This window comes from Polyodon spathula, chromosome 4 (assembly GCF_017654505.1).
Source record: "Polyodon spathula isolate WHYD16114869_AA chromosome 4, ASM1765450v1, whole genome shotgun sequence".
In the NCBI taxonomy this organism is placed as follows: domain Eukaryota; kingdom Metazoa; phylum Chordata; class Actinopteri; order Acipenseriformes; family Polyodontidae; genus Polyodon; species Polyodon spathula.
Genome location: NC_054537.1, coordinates 74,828,931 through 74,849,992, shown reverse-complemented (window position 1 = coordinate 74,849,992; position 21,062 = coordinate 74,828,931). Strand labels below are relative to the sequence as shown.

The window sequence follows — 21,062 nt, the reverse complement described above, 5'->3', positions numbered from 1 at the left end:
AATATCATTAGTATGTCGAATGTGTCATTATGTGAGGCTACCTTCAGGCCCTGGATGACAACTGTCAGCCTTCATCACTGCATTCACTGACAGGCCAGACACACACAGGACTGTGAGAATGCATAAATTAGAGTGAATTAAAAGATTCGCCCCGTGATGTGCCCGCTCTTGGACTAGCATGTCAGGTGTGCGCATTTCAGAGCAGCTGGATCCACTTTCCAGCCATCACCCAGTTTTGTCAAGTGGTACATCAGGCAAATCAAAGTGACGCCAGCGTGGCAGAGACAAGCCGCACAGATAATGGGAAGTGAGCGGAACCAGAGCGCGACTGTCCCCCCTGGGCAGGGATACCTTGGAGAGAAATGCAGAGTGAGTGGAGCCATCACAGGCTGATCAAACCTGCCTTCTACCTGCCTGCTGGTGCTGCTTTGACCTCGGACCTCGAAGGCACGGACTAAAGACATCTATGAATGAAAGTGTCACCGGACATACACCGAGACGCCCTTCTGCTGGCCTTGGTAAACATGTTTTCTGAGCCATTAGCATTCATGGAAAACTACTCAAACATCCTCATTTCCAAAAGGTCACTTTATTGTATCTGACTCAAAGGGCTACAAAGGGTAGTGATGATATCTTTCCTGACATGTGACAGAGATTTCATCTGTCTACATTACATTACTTTTTTTTTTAGCATAGCAGTGATACACACTTAGTATTTGACCTTAGGAAAACATCAACAAGAAAAACTGAATTTAAAAAAAAAAAGAAAAAAAATTAGAACATATTGAAAATATAGCTTTTATAATTGCCATTTTTCAAAACAGCTGGCAGCTTTAAAAAATTACATTTTTTAAATTTTATTTTTTACTTTACATATTTGTGTTGTAAGGCTACATGTGAAACTACAGTAACCATCATGTCTGCTCCTGACACATTGTCTGGTTCAAGACAAAAAGATATTTGAAGTCATTCCAAATGGGGATTTGTTTGCACAGTTCACAATATAAGATAAGGAACAAGACCTTTCAGCACTTTAATTCCTCTCATGCTAAAATGCATGGTGAGAATATTTGACGGCAGATTTACCCATCTAACCAGTACTTGTACACCAAAATATACATCTTAATTTAGGTTTAATATCAGTTTATTTTATATCAATTATACATATTTTTTCCATTTTAGTTTCACTCTATATACATTTTTTCTTATTATCATTAAAAGCAACATTTGCTTAAAAACAAAAACAACACAGATTAAGTTGTCCTATATAACCCTGAAATAAAGTTCAAAAGGACCAAAAATGCTGCAGGCAGTGCATTTTAGAAATGAGGGCAACAAATAGGGTACACGAAGCACAATTCCAATTCTTCAAAGTGAAGTTGTAATTAAGTTTTTTTTTTTTTTTTAAACTTAATATTGTTAATATCAGCCAGTAAATATCTGCCAGTAGGTGTTAAACATTTTATAACTTTCACCAACAGGGGGCAACATTCCTTATAGTGTTCTAATTTATTTTACTCCACGATGTCTCAGCAACTAAATAAAAAAAGAAGTGTGGACTTAAGCTATACTTTCTTACGGACCCACTTCCCAACCATCATGAGGTTACATATTTAATTGTTATGCGATATATAATTTGATGTTACAAGTAAGGGCATATACAATGATTGAAATGTTCATATTTGTAACATTTTAAGAGTTTTATTGTACACCTTAAATGACTTGAGTAATGTTAAGTATTAAAATGCTAAAAACAACAGTATCACAGTAATGGACCTCATTTACGAGAGGACTCTGAACATTATGGTGCACCATATTTGCAATTACTATGCATGTTAATCATTTCCTTATATACTATTGCAATTGTATTCATTACACCGTGTAACAATTTTATTTTTTTTTGTTCCTGGGTAGTAAGTATTATTTCCTAATTGCTTATGCCTCAAAAGTATAGAAAATGGCTATTATTCCCCACAAACTTTGCTTTTGTGACCAGGACAGGTAAATTTCAAAATATCACTATTTCCAATGGGAATACGGGCGCTTTTGTGTCTTTCCGTTCACATAAAGTCAGAAAAAAACAACATATGAATCCAAATTAACATGTACTTGTACTAAAGTAATACAAAAATGACTACAAAAGATTTAGAAGTGAGTAGTTTTTTGAGATTTACGATTATACTGTAAATTTACAATATAATCGTCGTGTGCACCTTAAAATGAAAATTAGTTAGTTTGGAAACCAGACTTTAACCACTGGTAGGTGCCCTATTTAAATCTATCTGGCATCATGGAGGCAGTACGTTGCATTAAAGTGTTCATATACAGAGCTGTAAAAATTACCTGTAAATAACAGGTTATATTAAGAGTTAATAACCGTAAATGAATGTTAGAATTTCTTCTATTTTATTTAATAGTTCGTTACATTGGTACAAATAATAGAGTGGTTAAATAAAACATTGGCCCAAACAAGGTATTAAAATTTAAAACAGCCTCCTCTGCTAGAATTTCTAACTCCTTTGCATGCAGTTTTAGTTTGCGTTGCCTCTGCCTGACCCCTGTGTAGGGCTGCGTCTGTTGATCGTTCATTTTTGGTCAGTGTAAGCCACCTCCATCTTTCACAGTAAGCCACTGACCAAAAGATATGTCTGGACTACTGGTGCTTTTTATATCACAGTGCTCACAGGTAAGTCTTAGACATTATCATACACATTAAATTATCACTTGCAATACCTGTACTGTGCATGCTCTGGTATGTAAATTAGCCAAATAGTGTGCAAGTAAATTAATGCACTCTGTTAGTAAATTGGACAGTACATTTTGATTTATGGTGCACATTAGGCTCACTAGTTAATGTGCATGTTACAGCTACATTTAGTGCCCTTTCGTAAATGAGGCCCTAAATCTGTTTTTAAGTATTATTATACAAGAGTAAAATTCAAAGAAACAGTCTATGTTTGCACTTTTGTCAAATGTTTGTCAACGCGACCAAGAATATTGTTAAGTTTTAGTGTAATATCAAGCATGACCTAAAGGACAGCACAGCACAGTAGTTTGTAGTATGGTATGTCAGAGATAATGTCTATAGACTTCCTGATTTACAAAAGAATGTCCTTGAAAAGAGATTTCATACTGTACATGGAGCCTTCCTTTAACAATACATTAAACGATTGTCAGAACCACTCTTCGGACACATCTCCGTACAGATATTCTGCTGGAATAATGATGCATGAAATATACCTAGGGCTTCTGTTTTTTGTTTTTTATTAATTTCAAAGTTCAGTGCTTACTTTTAGCTATTTTTGAGTTTTGTTGAAAACTGTATTTCAGGGGGCTGAAGCTGGGGCTCTTCCCTTGTGTCACCCTGCTAATATCTGTCAGTCACCCTTTAATTACCTGTCACTCACCCTATTTAAACTGATTCCAGCTAATTCCTGTATTGCATTTCAGTTTGCAGTTACCACTCAGACTTGCAGACTCAATCTTTAAACAAAAAAAGTTACTTACCCGAGGCAGCTTTCATTTTCATCTGATTCAGATGAAAATTTTTCTTCCTTCAACAAATAATCAGCTGAAAAAATTCAAAGAAATCCGCCCGGCCTGCTTCTCGTCCATCTGACAATACTGCCCAAGATCTCCATTAAGCCGCCACCATTCCTGCTGCTTCAACCTTCTTTTATCCAGCTGTGCCCGCTGCTATTCTTCTTAGCCACTCTAAATGCATCAAACCTCAGAATGATTCTCCAATGCAACTTTTTTTTTTTAAAAGGATTGGCCCATCGACAAACTTGTGAAAGCTCTTTTCAAAAAAGGCTTGCCCACTGAAGTAGGAAGTGATGCGACCTTGCACGGTTTGGTGGGCGTCTTCTCTTTCAGGGAACCAGGGTTAAGGTAAGTATAACATTCCCTTTCAATTTGAAAATGACCACCAACCAATACTTTTGGGAAAAGTATACCAAAGCCGTCGCAAGGAAGCGTGAGCGGACAGCATACGAGGGACACCTCGCTACCGAAACATGCATATAGGAACTGTGCACTGGCAGAGCCTGGGGAGATTGCCAGCAGCTCGACCTGCCCTGCGCCGGAACACAGGGGAGAGAGTAGCGCGGCCAATTGCCAAGATGCTGGAGATCTGGAGCAGCATGCCTGAAAGGAGGCGTAACTCGGAAGCCACCAGCTCAGGGAGCGGGGCTTCCCATAGTATACCATCCATATAGGTGGTCAGGATATTCACTGTATTCTCTAGGGGGGTCACCTGTGCTTCCGCTACATATGCCCGCTTCAGGTGGATCTTCATGACCCTGCATTGCGGGTTCGGGCACACAGGGTCCTTAGGTGAGCCCCCCACTAGCGGAGCCTTCACCAAGGCTGCAATGGTGGAGTCCACTGGGGGAAAGCCCGCCAGGTCCAGCTTCTCCACGCCTTCCAAGGAAGCAAGCAAGGTCGCTTGCTTCATCACACTCTGCACTGATCCCAGACGATCCTAGGAGAAGCGTACCTTCTCCATGAAATCCCGGAACGCTGGGAAGGGCTGAGAGTGAGGAGACGTAGCCTGCGTCCTGAACATGAACAGCCGTGGCTCCACCACTGTTGACCAAGGGACCTGCAAGAAGTTTGCAGCACGTGCCATCAGGGTCGACATGGAGCTCAAACAGGTACGCACTAGCCTCCAAGGCAACCTTGAAGCTGGACTCTGCCTCGGTCAAGCCTTTTGCAAAGCATACCGGGGCTGAAAAGCTGCACAGATTTTGCAAAACATCTTGTCCTTTAGGGCTGAATTGGCATGCTGGACACCCAAGCACTGCGTGCACAACATATGTCCATCCTCCTGTGGCATGTTCGTCCTGCAGGACATGGAAGCATGAAACTAGAACATGCTAGCTGAGGTATAAACCCAGGGCGCTGCACACGGAGTGCACCTAAGCATGGGAGCACCTAAGCACCTCATGCATCGAGGTACCACGGTGCACCGAGACTCGATACGCACCGAGGCGCTATGAGCACTTAGGCACCATGTACACCGAGTACCGAAGCATCGTGCACACTGAGTACCGTGCGCACCGGATGCACCAAGTGGACCAAGCACTGAGGAGCTATGCACACTGAGGCACTGAAGTACTGTGCACACTGCGTGCACCGAGGTACCGAAGCTAATGTGGTGGTGTCTACCTTAACCGCATGTAGTCAACCACCTGGTCAGCACGCAGCATGTACCAGGGGAGACACACAGGCAGAATCCACGGTGCAGCAAAAACTCAAGCACAGACATAGGCAAAGTGGGGTTGTGCGAGACAGTCAACACACAGGTGGACACACAACAGCAAAGAATTTAATTTGCCTGAGCTGCGTGAACGACAGCAGGCAGAGTCGCTCAACGACTGGTAGGTCCCGCCCAGGCGGAGGAACAGTGTTTTCCCTGAAGGGTGTAGGTTGAAAGACAACATACGCACACACCAATACTGCACAGGCAGGACAGCTGTAGAAAAGACGGCCTGTGAAGCAAGGCGAAGTAGGCCATGAAGAAGAAAGAAAGAAGATACTCAAATGGAGCTTCTGATTCCACGAAATCGGCATGCCAGCTCTCAGCATGAATGCAAGGGAACTGCAGTCAACTCAGAGGAGCTCTTTTGAAAACACACTCAGGTTAATGACACAGAAGCGTACCTTACTGTTGGTTGGGGAACTGGATTTATTTATCATTTCACATCTCCTCTTGGTTATCTATCAGGCATACATCCCTAGCATCACGTATACAGCATTTTGTAAAAGGTATGAAAAAAGACATGCTTTTCTTCTTACCTGTCTGATCTATCATGGTGTTGTTGGAGCCCCAGCGGTGATAGAGGGTGGTTAAGTCCTGTGTGTTGCAGGTCTTTAAGAAGCTTAAGATATCGAAGTGTGTCTTGGGTCCCTCGGGCAGAGGCTCCTGTTTGAAGTGTACTTGTAGTGAAGGGGGCCACCCTGTGGAACCAGAGTTGTGTGAGCTGCTGTTCACCCTCCCTCCTATGCTGTTCCTTCCTACTGAGCGAGGATCATTGATAGATTCCCTCCGAGAGCACGCTTGGGGAGCTTCTTGCCTGCTTTTCACTGGCGAGTGATAGGAAGGGGGTTCAGAGGAGTTCGCTTTGACCTTGTGCTCAGAGAGGCCGTGCTTGGCAGAAAGTGCAAGCCCTAAACCTTCCCGAGGAAATAAGCACTTCTGTCTGTCTCCGAATGTCGCAAGTGGCCGCTGCGAAGCCATAACGTTTTGTTCAATGGTTCCGACAGGTGCTACTTTAGGATACATTTCTAATTTGGGCCTCCCGTGCGACTGCTCTGTTAGTACTCCATGTTGCCTCTTGTGGTAGTTAAGTTTGGGTTGCTTTGTGTTATGTAGGCCTGAGCCTGTGGGAGCTGCTCTAGCTGCTGTGTCCCTTGCTTGGGAAGTACTGGGCACACTGGAGCTGTAAGTTGTGGCATTTGACTTCAGTGCTTGCAAGCTGCTCTGTGGTGGTGCCTGGGTGCGGGCGCTTCCGGTAACTGGAAGAGGCTGGCAGTCTTTGCCATCCAATACTAAGGGAGGCCCTGTGCTGCTCCTTCGGCTTGAGAAACCAAAATCTTCTTTCAGTCCTTTAAATCTGTTTCTCTGAACCCACTTGGGCGCAGCAGCATTGCAGCTAACCTTATGTGCAATTATTTCGTGCATCCACAGAACCTCAGGGTAATGGGTTGTGTGAGAACAGTACGGACACTGGTGCCTTATCAAAGCATTCTGTATGGGTGAGGTAGGTAAATCCTTCAGCACAAAGTCACTTTTGTTGGACTTAGATGTGAGATCTAAGGGGATGGTGTCAATTGGCAATTTGTCCTGTGCATTATTTTCTTGTAATACCGTTTCTTTCTTGCTTTCTGACAACATACCTTTTGTGTGTGCTTCTGCTGATATACTTAGGTTGACAACGCTGCTGGATATGGCCTGTTCCACACTGGGAGATATTGTTTTTTGAAGGCATTTAAAAGAGTCTGTAAGTTTTAAGTTCTGTTGCATTATAGATGTTTGTAGTTCCAGGTAACGGTATTCTCCACTCTTTACTATGTTTTCCTTGACATTATTCCTCGGTAAGGAGTCACCATTATGTGTTTGAGATTCAGCCAAGAACATATCCTTTTTATGGTTGGCACCTCTGGATTTACAGGCAGCATCCTGGTCTCCTGTGTGATGGTCTTTCATGTGTGACATCAACAAGGAGGAACTGGTAGTTGCATGATCACAGTTGCTGCACATATATGGTTTTTCATCTGTAAGAAAGACAAAATAGATATTTACTCATTCAAAAATATCTAATCAACTCTCCCGCTTAGAATTTACACAGAAAAAATATATTTTCTCAGAAATAAGTTACACTAGAAGCCATTTTGCTTGAATAAAGGAGAGATTATGCCCACCAGTGGAAAATGCTGTGGGACACTGTTCCAAGTTGGAGAACAGTGGGTAGTTTGTGTATAAGGGATTTTACTTTATGTATATGTGAACTGCAAAATTGCAGAAGTCAATTACAAGACTTTAAAGTAGAAGCTTGCTAGCTGTTGATCTGCACTGTATATACCATATTTGCTTTTTGGTTTTGAACCAGATTAAATCACTGTTTAACCTATATTGATTATTTTAAACTGGAAATCATCGTTTGGTGTCCATGTGTGCTGCTGTGTATACTATAAAAGGTCAAACATATTGTCAGTCTTATATACACTAAAGACTTATATGGTGTTTTTCTTTTTTAATTGACACGTGAACTACGTAATTTTGACCGAATGTATACTCGTCAAACAAGAAGAAATAAAAAACAGGTTGTAGGGTTATAACTACAGTAAGTGCCGGAAGAGTCATATGCAGAGTTATGTTTATTTTTAGAGGATGATTTACTAACCATCCTGTATCCTGTTCCAACTGTGCATCTGCACTTCCTTTTTTTTGTTATTCTAAAAGAGAAACAGGAATATATCCAGAATTGTTAAAAAAAAAATGCTCATAAGTGTATTCAATTCACAAATACATAATACATAAATATAGTTTCTCAAATGTTATCATCTGAAAAGACTGAGTTATTAAAGTTTACTCTGGTATCTATGGTAAATAATATGACATTGTGATAAAGTACATAAGTATGATAAAGCAAAAATAAAAACATGATAAATTACAGTAAACTTGACACAAACAAATGTTAAATGAAATTTTAAACTAGGATAGGTATTTCTTCATAATAATACAAATTTCTGTCTAAAAAGCGAACACAGTTAATTAAAGGAATAAACCCTGGTTAAATGAAGAAAAAATGCTTTCTAATGATTTCATTTAAATTGATGAAATGTTCATATGTGACCAGTAGATGGCACGCTCTCACCAACTCCAGGTAAAACAGTCAGGATACAAATCCACTCACTGTTTACTAGTTCAGAATTTCAACTGACCTGTACATTTAGGGTCATTTTGTCTTGGTTTAAACACAGAAGTCAATACCCCAAATCAGTTTTTCCCCTGTATTTCATATCATTTTTTTTTTTTTTTTTTTTTTCATGTAAAAGTTGTTATGTCACTCAATGCTTTGGAGCAGAACAGTGACTCCTGACTTTTTCCAAGATAAGGACCACCTTGACATTCAAGGACTTTTTTCACATACCACTACCAGGCTTTGCGCCAGGAAATATATACAGTACACTACTATTATACATTAGTATTTACAAATTTGACCAGCATTAAAACTTTTAGAAATGCTAACTGTTTTTTTTTTTATTTTCTTTTGTGCAAAATGTCATGTAATTTTAAATGGGCACTATATTTTTTTCAATGATTGCTAATTCTAGCATAAAAAAACAAATTTAATAATTTACAGAATGTATAGATGAATAGCATCTATTACGGGACAACACCAAGAGTTGAATATATTTAGAAAAGAAAAAAAAAAAAAAAAACTAAAATAAATTAGGCCTAGATCTTTTAAAGCCAACACAAGTAATTTCAAGAGTAAATTAAAACTTCAACAGCAGTACAGTATTTTTCCACTAGGTGGCTCTATATTCACCACGGATGAATAAAACAGCCACTGAGGAACACCGCAGGAATGCATATCATGCAGATTTTATGTTTAACCAGGGCCTCAAGAAATGTATTTCTATGGTGTTGATTTATTTCTTATGGCACATAATCATTTATATTCTGGAGATCTATGCAGTTTTTTTGCAGCCTGGTGTAACAGATGGGAAATAAGTGAGCAGACAGGCATCTGGTTTTTACTTGGAGGTCTTTTGTAAGACTATTATAGCTTTTCCTCTGGTTATCCATGAAGTGTTTTAGGAGGGAGCTGAACCAGCCCTTCTTACTTTGCTTCCTGTCTTCATATACCCTAAACTTAGCAACACACTCCCTTTACTGCAGCCTGGGAAGACTTTATAATACATGTCAGCATTTTAAATGTAATTACTAAAACAAATCTTAACTTATAAACCATTATAAACTAAATGATATTTCAAGCAGCCTTTAACTATCTAGTGTAAAATATAACACACACATTTAAAAAATGTCTCCATCTTTTTAAAGATGACAGATAATGTGGGCAAATTTTGAACAAAGGCAAGAATATATTGAAAATGTAGACACATTTACTGAACAGTACATCAATTTAAATTTCAGAATCTGAATGAAAGTTTTCTACATTGCATTCTTTCTTTTACCTCCACATATGTAAGGTATAAAACACGACGGGCCTTGCGGTTCCCATGAAATACATACACACGTCTGGGTGGTGTTAGGCCCACGACAAAGCCAAGGGCCTTTAACCACCCAGAAGTGGGTATATATTTCATGGGAACCATACAGCCCAAAGTGGTTTATACCACTTATAAAAAATTTTTTTGGAGAAGAAAAAATATTTTCAAACTTTTTAAATTAAAAAAAAACAATACACTTGTATTAAGTGTACATCTGCAGTGTATATAGTCCCAAGTGACAAAACATTTCATTTGTATTCAAGAATAAGTTAAGCTTTACTTGTTAAAAATAAATGGCACGTTTCCATTTATTGTGAATTTCTGCATTGAAAGCGCCATCTGAGAAAAGCTGCAATAGAGGCTGAAGAATGCTGCTGAGGTCTGGATGTATTTCCTTAAAATGAATGTCCATATTTCAAATACACTAACAGCCATTGTTGTAGTCTTTAGCATTTTTTCATCTTTGTTTTCTTTTTTATTTAGCTGTGCCTCATGTATCTACTGTTGACAGCTTCTGTGGTACTTTTTTTTCATTTTTATTTCAGGTGCATTACTGTCTTCACTGGGAAGGTTGGTGCTGTATGACTTCTATATTTGTTTCCCCAAATGCATTAAAGAAAATGGGTGAAATGTCACTCATTTTCTGGCAGTGGTTTTATAGCTAATAAATAAAATAGAATTTTTATAATGTTGTGCATATTGATTTATACTGTGTGAAGCAGCTCATTAGTATGCAAGCTGTGTGTGTGTGTGTGTATATATATATATATATATATATATATATATATATATATATGCACTAGGGTTGCCAACTTTTCATTTTTCCAAAACCAGACAAAACCAGCATGGCAATGAACAGTGAGTAAGCAAGATTTGAGAGAACTGGACTTTTGCTGTTCTGTCAGGACACTGTACCAATTCCCTCAGCTGGTGCGCAGTGAGCCGAGGATACCCTGGCCGACCCAACCCCCTCGGTGATGCTTGGCCAATTGTGTGCTGTACCCTGGGAGCACTTGTCCATGACTGGCTGTGAAACAGCCTGGACTTGAACTGGTGATGTCCAGACTATAGGGTGCATCTGCACTCTATGCAGAGCGCCTTTACTGGATACACCACTCGGGAGCCCCTTGATTTGATTTGATAAAAAATGTGTTCAAAGTCAAGCTCACAGCAACCTTACCACATAAAGTCATAATTTACATGTGACTACATCCTATTCAGCTCTGGATTTGAATTGTATATTTAATTTAGTTTTTATAAAATAACTTAAATATTTGGTATATTCCACATACAATACTGACTTAATACATAATGGTACACATCTTATTTTTCCAGTTAATCATTTACTATTACAGCTACTACTAATAAAATTGATTTCGTTTTTTAACCTTCCTATCTCAGTACATGGTTAAATTTATAAGCTCACTATGAACAACAAATCCATTAATGAAAAACAGAGCTCTTTAATCTAACCTAGCTTTACGTGAATCGTTAACCTTTTATTTATAAAGTTGGTATTTTTGTGATTGTTTTCCAAAAAGCTCTGGATTAAAATAGTCAATCACTGAAATAGACTTCTATGCAGGTGAACACTACTCCTGTGAACCCCCCACACGAACACTGTGTTTTAATTTTTTTTTAAAGCGTCACAACAATAAAAAGGGTTAACTTTGACATTGAATGAGTTTGTGGCTACATGTGTGTATAGTTTTTCATAGTGAGGGCCACTGAACCGCAGATGTAAAGGAAGACATTAACAACCCCAGAAGGGAGGATTTAAATAAACAAGGATGTTTAAAGTACCATGCGTAGCTTGTTAATGAGTGAGTTTTCTATCAGTCTTTTTGGAGAGGGATTGGAAGGGGTGGGGTGACATGGCTTTCAACAGCAAGCCTGCATTATTACAGTATGGCAGCTCTAATGCGTGAAACAGGTGTTCAAGACAATAACACACAGTTCACCCTTATAGCCAATTGTTAGGGATGTGATTTTTGTCACGGTAGTCATGGAACCCAAAATTTTGACATTTGTTTCCACTCAGCGTGAAAATAGGACAGGAGCCACGTCTTTTGAATTGGTTTCAGTGCACTTAAAATGGTTAGCAAATGTCAAATAAAGGTGAAAACGTAAACAGAACTATAAAAAAAAAAAGGTGTCGAAATTAAGTTCTAAGCAACTAGCAGCATAATGTCCCAAACAATTTAATGAAAGCAGAGGGAGCAGTTTTAATGAGAAAGAAACTTCAAATTAACCAAAGCCTTTTGTGCAGAAAATATACCTCTGCATACACTTGATAATGCAAAACCTAAAGGAGGGCAGTTTATATATAGTTTACAATTCTGGAGAAGCACGAACCCCGATTTGCAGTCATTCCCCTGAGGTGCTTAACTATCAACAGTATAAATGCAGAACAATCCTTCTACTAATCTTTCAACGTACATCTTATAATACCAAAATGACAGCTGTGTTTAAATAGACATTTACGAAAAGGATATTGTAAAATTCTCAATTTACAACCAGAACATTTATTTTTAAAACTAAATTTCAGTGTTCAGGTACTTTACTTCTTTGCATCAGAAAACGTATAATGTTAAAATTAAAAGGTAAGCATATTCCTGTTACTGTTTAAAAAAAAAAAAAAAAATTAAAACAATCTATGTTTACTTTTGACTAGAAGCGTGTGTTAAAAGAAAACACATTAAATACACATTAAATACACATTAAATATATACCATTCTGTGAAACTGTATACTTTTAGCTGTGATTGTTACATATTTTTACTGTGACAAAATCACATCCCTACAGTGAATTTAATGGTTTTGGATTACTTTTTATTTTATTTTTTAAACAAAATAATCTATCACTAAATGTTTGATATGAAACAAATACCTTTTTTTAATTTTTTTTTTTTTAAATGAGTTGTTTCCTGAGACAGGGAATTTCTAAACACGATTTACATTTTAGACTTGAAACAACAAGAGGTCTCTACTTCTGGCACTACCGTAGTTCTGTGTAAATGTTGGTTTCATTTTTGTAACTAACAAATAAACGACATCATAAAACAAGTTTTCAAACTAGTTGAGTAAAACGCAAATAAACAAGTATGTTCATATAACATTGTATATCCCCAGTCACAGTGTAAATACAGATTGTCTCTCCAGAATATGACACTAAAGCAGTGGTGAACTCAGGTCCTGGAGGGCCGGTGTCCCTGCAGGTTTTTATTACAACTGCACCCTAAAGTACTTTATTTAACCTTTATTAGAAGCTTTATTGGTCCAATTAACTAATTTAGGGTATGGTTAGAACAAAAACCAGGAGGAACACTGGCCCACCATGACCTTGTGCACCACTGCTCTAAAGAATGCTATGGTTCTCTATAGATATGTAAAAATTAGGGCTGCTCCAATTAACAGATTAATCGACTAAAGAGTTGATCACAGATTTATTTATTTATTTTTTACAATTTAATTGTGCAGATTTATATATATATATTATATATATATATATATATATATATATATATAATATTATTTATTTAGCGATATTATATATATAAAATAAAATCAACCAATAGCAGATCTGCATGTTCTCCGCAGCAGTCCATTCATAAGTGAGCTGAGGCGGGACATGAACAGATGAAGGTCTTGAGTTAGGGTTAACCAGTGGGAGAGTCAAAGATCTGCCCCATGTTATGCAGGTGTCCAATCTGTGAAAAAGGTTGTTCTGTGAAAATGTGCTATATTTAGTAAAATAACAATAATGCTTTAAAAAAAAAAAAAAAAAAAAATCTCATTTAAATTTTTTTTTAGATTCTATCGCTTTTTTTAGTATTACTATGCAGGACAACTGTTAAAAGATTGTTACCTTTATTAAAAATGTGCATGGAATAATCTAACATAAATTAACCGATCAAAATTTTGAATCGAGTGACAGCCTCAGTTAAAATGCATGTCAGTAAGGTTAAGGACAGATGGGCAGACTGCTCCTTATAGCCACGGATACTGATGCTCTCCTAACTTATGTAAAAATTGTACTAAACAAGTTTCATCACAATTTCATCATACTGTTGATATGTGATTAACCAGCTATATGGTGTTTCATATTCCCCCTCTAGCTTTTTTAAAAAAGTTTTTTTTTTTTTTTTTTTTTTAGAACAGAACATACATGCAATAATATTAACCTATAGCATATTACACCTTAAATTAACTTTCCTACAATAATTTACACAACTGACCTGTGATATGTGTATCAAATATCTAACATGATATAAAACATATTGGGCCCTATTTAATATAATTTAATATGTGCGCAGCCGCTTCCAGTTGGGCAAAAATGACCAAACCCTTTAAGCAAGGCTACAAAATAAATTAAAAAAAAAAAGTTATCTATAAGGCTTTGTCTGACCTGCCTGGCACTTGCAGCATCTGCAACCTCCATCACTAGGGCTTCAAGTTCAGCATCTGCTTCCCTCAAACCCTGTAACCTTTCCTTTGTAAGTTCAACAGCACATCCATTACGGAGAGCTATTGTATGTAAAATACAATCAGCCAGGACTGCTAACCTTCTGAGGAGTGTACTGTAGTGTTCCCCTAGAAACATCCAAACATCAGAATTCCAAATGTTCACTTAATTAATACAGTACGAGCACATTTAAAGGTACGATTATTCCTCTGTTCGGCAGGGGTCGTACGGTTCAGCAGTGGTGTCAGTAGTCACTTCAACGGATACCTCTTGTCCCGATCAACCAACCTCTCAGACTGTCATCCCTCTGAAATGCAGCTGCCACTCGCAAATTAGCGAGGATAAACAAGTCATGAGCGGAGCCATGATAGTTTGCATATACATTTGTGATGTAGTTGTTGTACTTTGTTGCAGCTTGTGAGAAACTAAAGCTCAGTTACATCTCGCACTGGACATGATACAGTGGCATAAAATGTTAGTGTAGCGGATACCCTTAGTGCTACAGGCAAACAGTGTGCTCTCTGCATGTCTCCTTCCAGGTCAGCCTGAAGCAGTTGGGAGATGTCAGTGGCTGTCTGTAGAGGCGAAATTGCAGCTTACATTGTGTGTCAGAGAGGCTCAGAAAAGACAGATGACTTCAAAATATTTGGGAACGTATCCTCCTCTTCCTCTCTTTTCATCTTACCACAAAGAAATCCAATGCACACTCCATACTTCTTTCATTTCTCTTTTTTCAGTCTCTCTTTTTATTGTAAACCTCCTTCCCTGGTATAGTTGACCACGTAATTTCCGTGCAGCTTAGACCCGTTTTTCACGCTAAATCACTACAGTAGTATGTAAATGAGGACAGTCCCCTAAAGTTCAGCTCATGTCCAGCACTAACATTGACTTACCGGGTGGGCGCTAAAGCACGATTGCTAAATCACATAAATGCAAAGTCTGTTTGCCCACACGTGCGCCTGATTTTGGTGCGCTAACTGTCCACAAAAGTGTTTTGCGACTGCCTTAGAGGTTTACAAACATTGCTAAACAGCATCCAATGTGACAGATACCCATAGTAAACTAAAATAGCGTAAAAAAAAATCTAAATTTTGTGCCAAATTAACTCGTATGAATCATATACTTTTCAGATTTTTTTTCACAAATGCTGACCGGTAGCTGATTAAGATTTCCAGATTGCCTACACATACTTTCAATTTTTCAAAACCAGATTCTAATCATTTTGTGTGCATCTGATTAACTGGCATATTTTGTGAATTACAGGTTACTGATTTATGACTGTGATTAGCAGGGAAACCGATTTGGAAATTAAGACAGTAGGTATACTGACTTTTCCAAAATGGAAGTAGTTGGCGTTAATTGAATGCTAGGCTTCACTGAACTGATGTAGCGAGACATTTTTTGAAGCTATAAATTAGTAGGTACTAAATGACTGTGCTGTAAATGGCAGCTTATTAAAAACTCTTATCAAATTAGGTTTGCCCAGTCACCCCCTGTCTCTCAAACTAAATGCCAACCCTGTCCTTGCTGTAAAAATGAAGAGGATTTTGAAGTGTGGCTGAAGTATATATTTGCCTTTCTTTTACACAAACATACATCAATTAGTCTTTCACTTGCTTTTTATTTTGTACAAATCAAACAGTGCAACGGTGATGCAAGTGCCACCTAATTCAGAATGCCACCTTGCAGAATCCTGCTGTATTTGCCATCAATCTGAACAAGGAAATCTACTGTATGTGCTAACACAGCTTGCCATTCTAATCAAGCTGAATGGACTTACAATAATAAAACCAACCAATAAATGTGCCGCATTTTTGTTGTTTTTTCAGCCCTGCTTTTGAATTTGCACTGCTGAAACAAAAATGTTATTTATAGTAAAGTGTTTACATAGTACATGTGTGCCACATTAGAGTTAACATCTCGTATGTCACTACTTTGATGAAGTGCTATAGGCATGCGCATGAAGCCTCGCTATTCATTCAAAGAGTTTGAGTTACAGTTTATTAAGAAAATGAACAATGAAGTCAACATTCTTTTGAGGGAAGTGATTCTGTTTTCAGGGCGTTCAAGTATATCAAGGTACTCCACCATTACTTCAAACCGCTCAGTCAAAATTTAGATAAAACTTACAATGATGAAGGCACTTTCCAAAATGTTTGTCTACTTGACTTAAGACTTTTAACATGAGGGTAAAATTGACAAGTCTTAATCCTATTAAAACCACTGAGCTTATCATCATTTTTTGTTTACTGAAAGTAATTAAAAGATAGACACTGGGGACAGGTGGAATCTAAGTCTAACGGAAAAAGAGAACATCCAACAGTGTTTTAGTTGTGTGAATTAGTCTTGACTCTGTGGAAATGTAAGTGGGGTTGCAGCTGTGGTTTCTCATTCCAGTTTAGCTACGATAATGTCTGACCTTGACAGTGGGCATTTGGGTCATAAAAACATCCTGCACCTCAGTCTGACCCAATTGATACAATTGTACCATAGCTGGATAAATGCATTCTAAAAAACAATGTCTTCACAAGTTAAATATAGGGCCCATACAGTAAGGGTCTTAAACTCAGAACTTAAGTTGACAACTGGCAACTGAGGAATTCATAATGAAAAAATGGTTCATGTTTATGGGTATGTAATAATAATAATAATAATAATAATAATAATAATAATAATAATAATAATAATATATGCTCAAAAGGTACTCAACACACTCTTGTGCTCAACACACTGTAGTTAGTACCTGCAGGTTTTTAAAGTTATTTCCCCCTTTTTTGGGTACACCACACTGAACACTGCAGCATTAAACCCCAGTAAGGCAAGCTACTCACCTGGAGTTAATGGCAAGCCTTCCTCTGACCTATCCTCTGCCACATTTTCTACCATGGCAGAGGTGGGTGAATTCTCAGCTACAGAGGCTGACCCCGGGGTGCTGGGTCGGCTGGAAGAGCCTGACTCCCCTTCACTGGTCAAGCCACACCGGTCCTCCCTGGAGACCCTGCAGCTTTCACTGCTACCCCGTGTCTCCCTGCGGTGCACCCGGGAGTGCAGCACCATTTGGTGGTAGGTGCGGAACACCTTGCCACACTCAAAGCACTCCTTGTTCTTGTTTTGGGAAGACCTCCGGCTCTGGCGAGATGAGGGCCTGTAGTCAGAATCGCTGTGGCTCTCTGGGCTCAGGTCTCCTGGGGAAAGGTTGTTGTACTTTTCAGCTCGCTGGTAGTGGTTGCTGCCACTGCTGCTGCTGCTAATGATATTGGTGCTGTTTCGTCGCTTGCCATTGCCTGTGCTGTGAGAGTCCTGCTCTCGTTTCCTTTTCTCTTGGCCTAAAAGTATGTATTCCTCTTTCTCTCTGTCATACGCCACATCTGCGTCGGCAAGAGTTTCATCCCATCCAATGTACTTTGCATACTCTGAAACCTCAGCCACTTTGCCCTTGGTGGCAAGCTGCCAGGCTTGGTAGCTGCTTACAGGATCAAGCTCTGCTATTCTCTTTCCAAGCTTACCATCAGTGATGTTTTCTAGGGTACCGACTGGTCTAAGATTCAGGCACTCAATGAAAATGTGCTTTTTCGCTGCTGTGCAATCAACAGCTGCTCCATCTTCCATGCAGGTTTTGCTGGCTCGGGTATGAACCTTATCATGTTCCCTAAGGCTCTCCCTGTTGTGGAAGATGTTTCCACACTTGGAGCATAGTTCATAGAGGCATAGCCCGCTCATCACTGCTGCCTCCTCTTGAACCACGTCATTAATTGTAGCCAAGGGGTCCGAATCCATCTTCGGCTTGCTTTTGCCCCCAGTCTTTGTGCTATGGGACTTCATGTGGTTCTTAAGAAACCAGGGCTCCCTGAAACGGCGACCGCAGATGTGGCAGACATGGTCAAAAGTGCTACCATGCTTCTTCATGTGTGCCTTCAAGAACCAAGCCTGGGTGAATACCTGGCCACAAACATCACAGGGAAAGTCTCCTTCTCCAGCGCATTGCTCACTTTTCACAGCTTCAACGTCAACCACATCCTGCACGGGCGCCTCCACTGTGATGTGGACCTTCTCAATGTGGCTCAAGAGCTGGTCTTCCCTCAGTGCCACAAAGCTGCACAGCCGGCATCGATAAGGCTTATGCAAGACCTGGATGTGCTGCTTCAGGTCCTCCTTGTTGTTAAGCTTCCTCTTGCAGAATGAACACTGAAGTGTGGGAGACTTCCCACCATCACTGCTCCCCGTTTTATCTTTTTTGATGCTCCTAAGCAGGATCTTGCTGTTTTCTTCCTTGGCCACCCCGTTCATTATCTTATTGCAAGCTGACGTGCTTTTGGTGGGGCTAGTACAGCTGTCTAGGCCATCAGAGACTCCAGCCTCCAGCTGGCCCTCTCCTAGGTCCTCCTCCTCCTTGTGGCCATGGCTCAGAGTCCCCATCTTGTGGGAACGGATGTGGATTTTAAGGTTCCCCTTTTGTGAAGCTCTGTGGTCACAGTAAGGGCATTTGTAAGGCTTGACTCCTGTGTGTTTTCTCATGTGCTGTGACAAAGAACTCTGAAAGGGGAAACTTTTGCCGCAAATATTGCAGGCATGGAAGAGGGACTTGTCTACTTCAGGATCATTTCTGTTCATCTTGCTTTCGTCTGTGGAGTCATCTTGGTATTCCATCATTTCTGTGTTATCACTGTGATCCATGGCAACAGAACCGTTGGTTAACTGCAGTGCTATATTAAATCCAACAGAGAACAAGAGAGCAGCACTTAAGACTTTGTTAACTGGAACTCTTCATCATTGTTCCTCAACTTTTTTCTCCCTTCTTCTAAATGCAAAAGTGCTGTTTAAATTTGGTTTGCATGGTTAGTCAGCTAGACACATATCTGTAATCCTGAAGACCTGAAAAACAAGAAAAAAAATGATTTTTATAAAACTGTTTTAAAAATAAATGGCACACAATACGATTAAATGGCTAAATTAGTCATTTTACAAATTTTTCTTTAGAGGACAAACCTTTAGTTCAACTAGTTTTGGTGTGAGCATTATTATACTAAAACACCCTAATAAATGTATGCTTACAAACCTAATTCATTTAAATGTAATTTCAGATATGAAACTAACAAATTGCGGTACTAGTCCAAAGGACTAGTACCTTTTAAAACTTACTAGTCCTGATGTAAACTTACTAGTCCTTATGTGAATTGCTTAAGTTAGAATCTACAACAATAGTTGGGGTCCCTAAAAATATTAGGCTTAAATTGTATTTTCCTACAGATCACCTGTTTGCAACTCGTTACTGAGTAATTGCTGAGCGACTACTGTACTCTACATATTTCCTTTTAATGACTTTACACTTACTTCAAAGATGCAACGTGTTTCAGTAAAATCAAATGCCTAATAAACTTTGCATCCCGTGCAGAGGGAGAACACAAACGTTAAACGGCATTAAGTGGGGTTGGCATTGCAGGGGAGATGAATGAAGGGAGGTTTCAGTTACGAGTGATGTAAGCACCATGAATGTTTATTCACTGCTGCGACACTGTGTTAGAAAAATTACTTTTCCTGCATTTTTTCAAATGCAAGACTGTGAACATGAGAGTACATCTGTACATTTGTTTTAAGCACTCGTCCAGAGGACTGAGACACAGGCTATGTTTCCATTGTAGTGGATCTATTCGATAAAAGCTTGCAAATTAAAAAAAAGATGCAACAAACTCAATGGAAAAGGTATAGCTTGCATAACTGTTTATAGTTAGGCAAACTTTAAGAAATGCTAGACAGTCTGAGAAAATGCGAATTAAGGTGCCTTAATGCATATAAACTTAAATGGAAACATGTTTATTCACATAAAATAAGCAAATCCCCCGTAGTGCACTATACCTCAGGAAGTTACAGTACTTTCTCATAGCAAACTGGAAGAATGGCGAGTAAAAACAGGTTTAATTAGGAGATAGAGGAAATAATGTGTTTTTTACCCCTCTAAGGGAATTGGAGGTAACCGGCGCCATTGACGGGAAACGGCAGCATAATGCGGCAATATTTAAGTATTTAGAAAAGGAGATGGTATTAAAAGGAATTTTCGATTAACAAAATCATAAAACACCTTTTACTGAAATATCACGTATTAAAGGAAACTACTTTCTATGCAATCACCAATCACTGAGAGCTTTATTAAGCCAACTGCTGTTAAAAGATTAATTGCTGGTTAGTGTTTTTTTGTTTAATTTCAGTCAGGATAGAAGAATATTTCTAAAAAGAATCGGAAGTACATGTTAATCTATGTTAATCAGTCTATTATCATTCAGCATACTCTCCAGCTAATTATGAAACACAAGTGTATGCTGTAACAGTCACTGAACAGTTGCATCATGAACTGATTAAGCCAAACAAGCTTTACTGAAGCACATGCAACATTCTGTTTGAATTTTGTAACCTTTTGTTTGCTTATTCAGCTCTGTCAAATAGATTTTAGAGGAGGTATTCATGAACCCTACAATAACCTATTTCACTCATATTGGCAACCTTAGCAATATACATTGCCAGCCTAATAACTAACTGCAGAATTAATGGTTCTGCAGCAGTCCTCAAACACGTGGCATACACGTGCTGTCTCGGACCTCTGTGATCACAGTAGAACAAAGAAGAGACCGAAGCCGTCTCAGAGCCCTCTTTGGAGCATGCTACTTTTAGAGTCAGCTGAAAAGTGGCTAGTGTAAACAGAGTAAAGGATCCCTAATTTAATTATATAAACGATGGTGGTATTTACTGTAGATCTGCTGACTAGATCAAGTGAATACACCCCACTGTCTATAACATACAGATAAATTTGGGAATGAAAGGAATAACACGTTTAAAAAAACAAAAAAACAAACAAAAGGTCC

The 21,062-nt window shown here is 38.9% G+C and overlaps 1 protein-coding gene across 3 annotated transcripts in view; it reads right to left on the bottom strand.

Moving 5' to 3' along the window:
- LOC121314848 (zinc finger protein 516-like) overlaps positions 1-21,062 on the bottom strand; it is a 65,225-nt gene that overhangs the window by 6,771 nt on the left and 37,392 nt on the right. For all 3 annotated transcript variants that reach the window (XM_041248565.1, XM_041248563.1, XM_041248564.1), the window contains 2 exons: positions 17,040-19,080; positions 5,800-7,278 (listed from right to left, as the gene is read on the bottom strand). In XM_041248565.1, coding sequence (XP_041104499.1) covers positions 5,800-7,278; positions 17,040-18,882 — 3,322 coding nt within the window. In that variant the 5' untranslated portion in view covers positions 18,883-19,080. The remainder of the gene's footprint in view (positions 1-5,799; positions 7,279-17,039; positions 19,081-21,062) is intronic.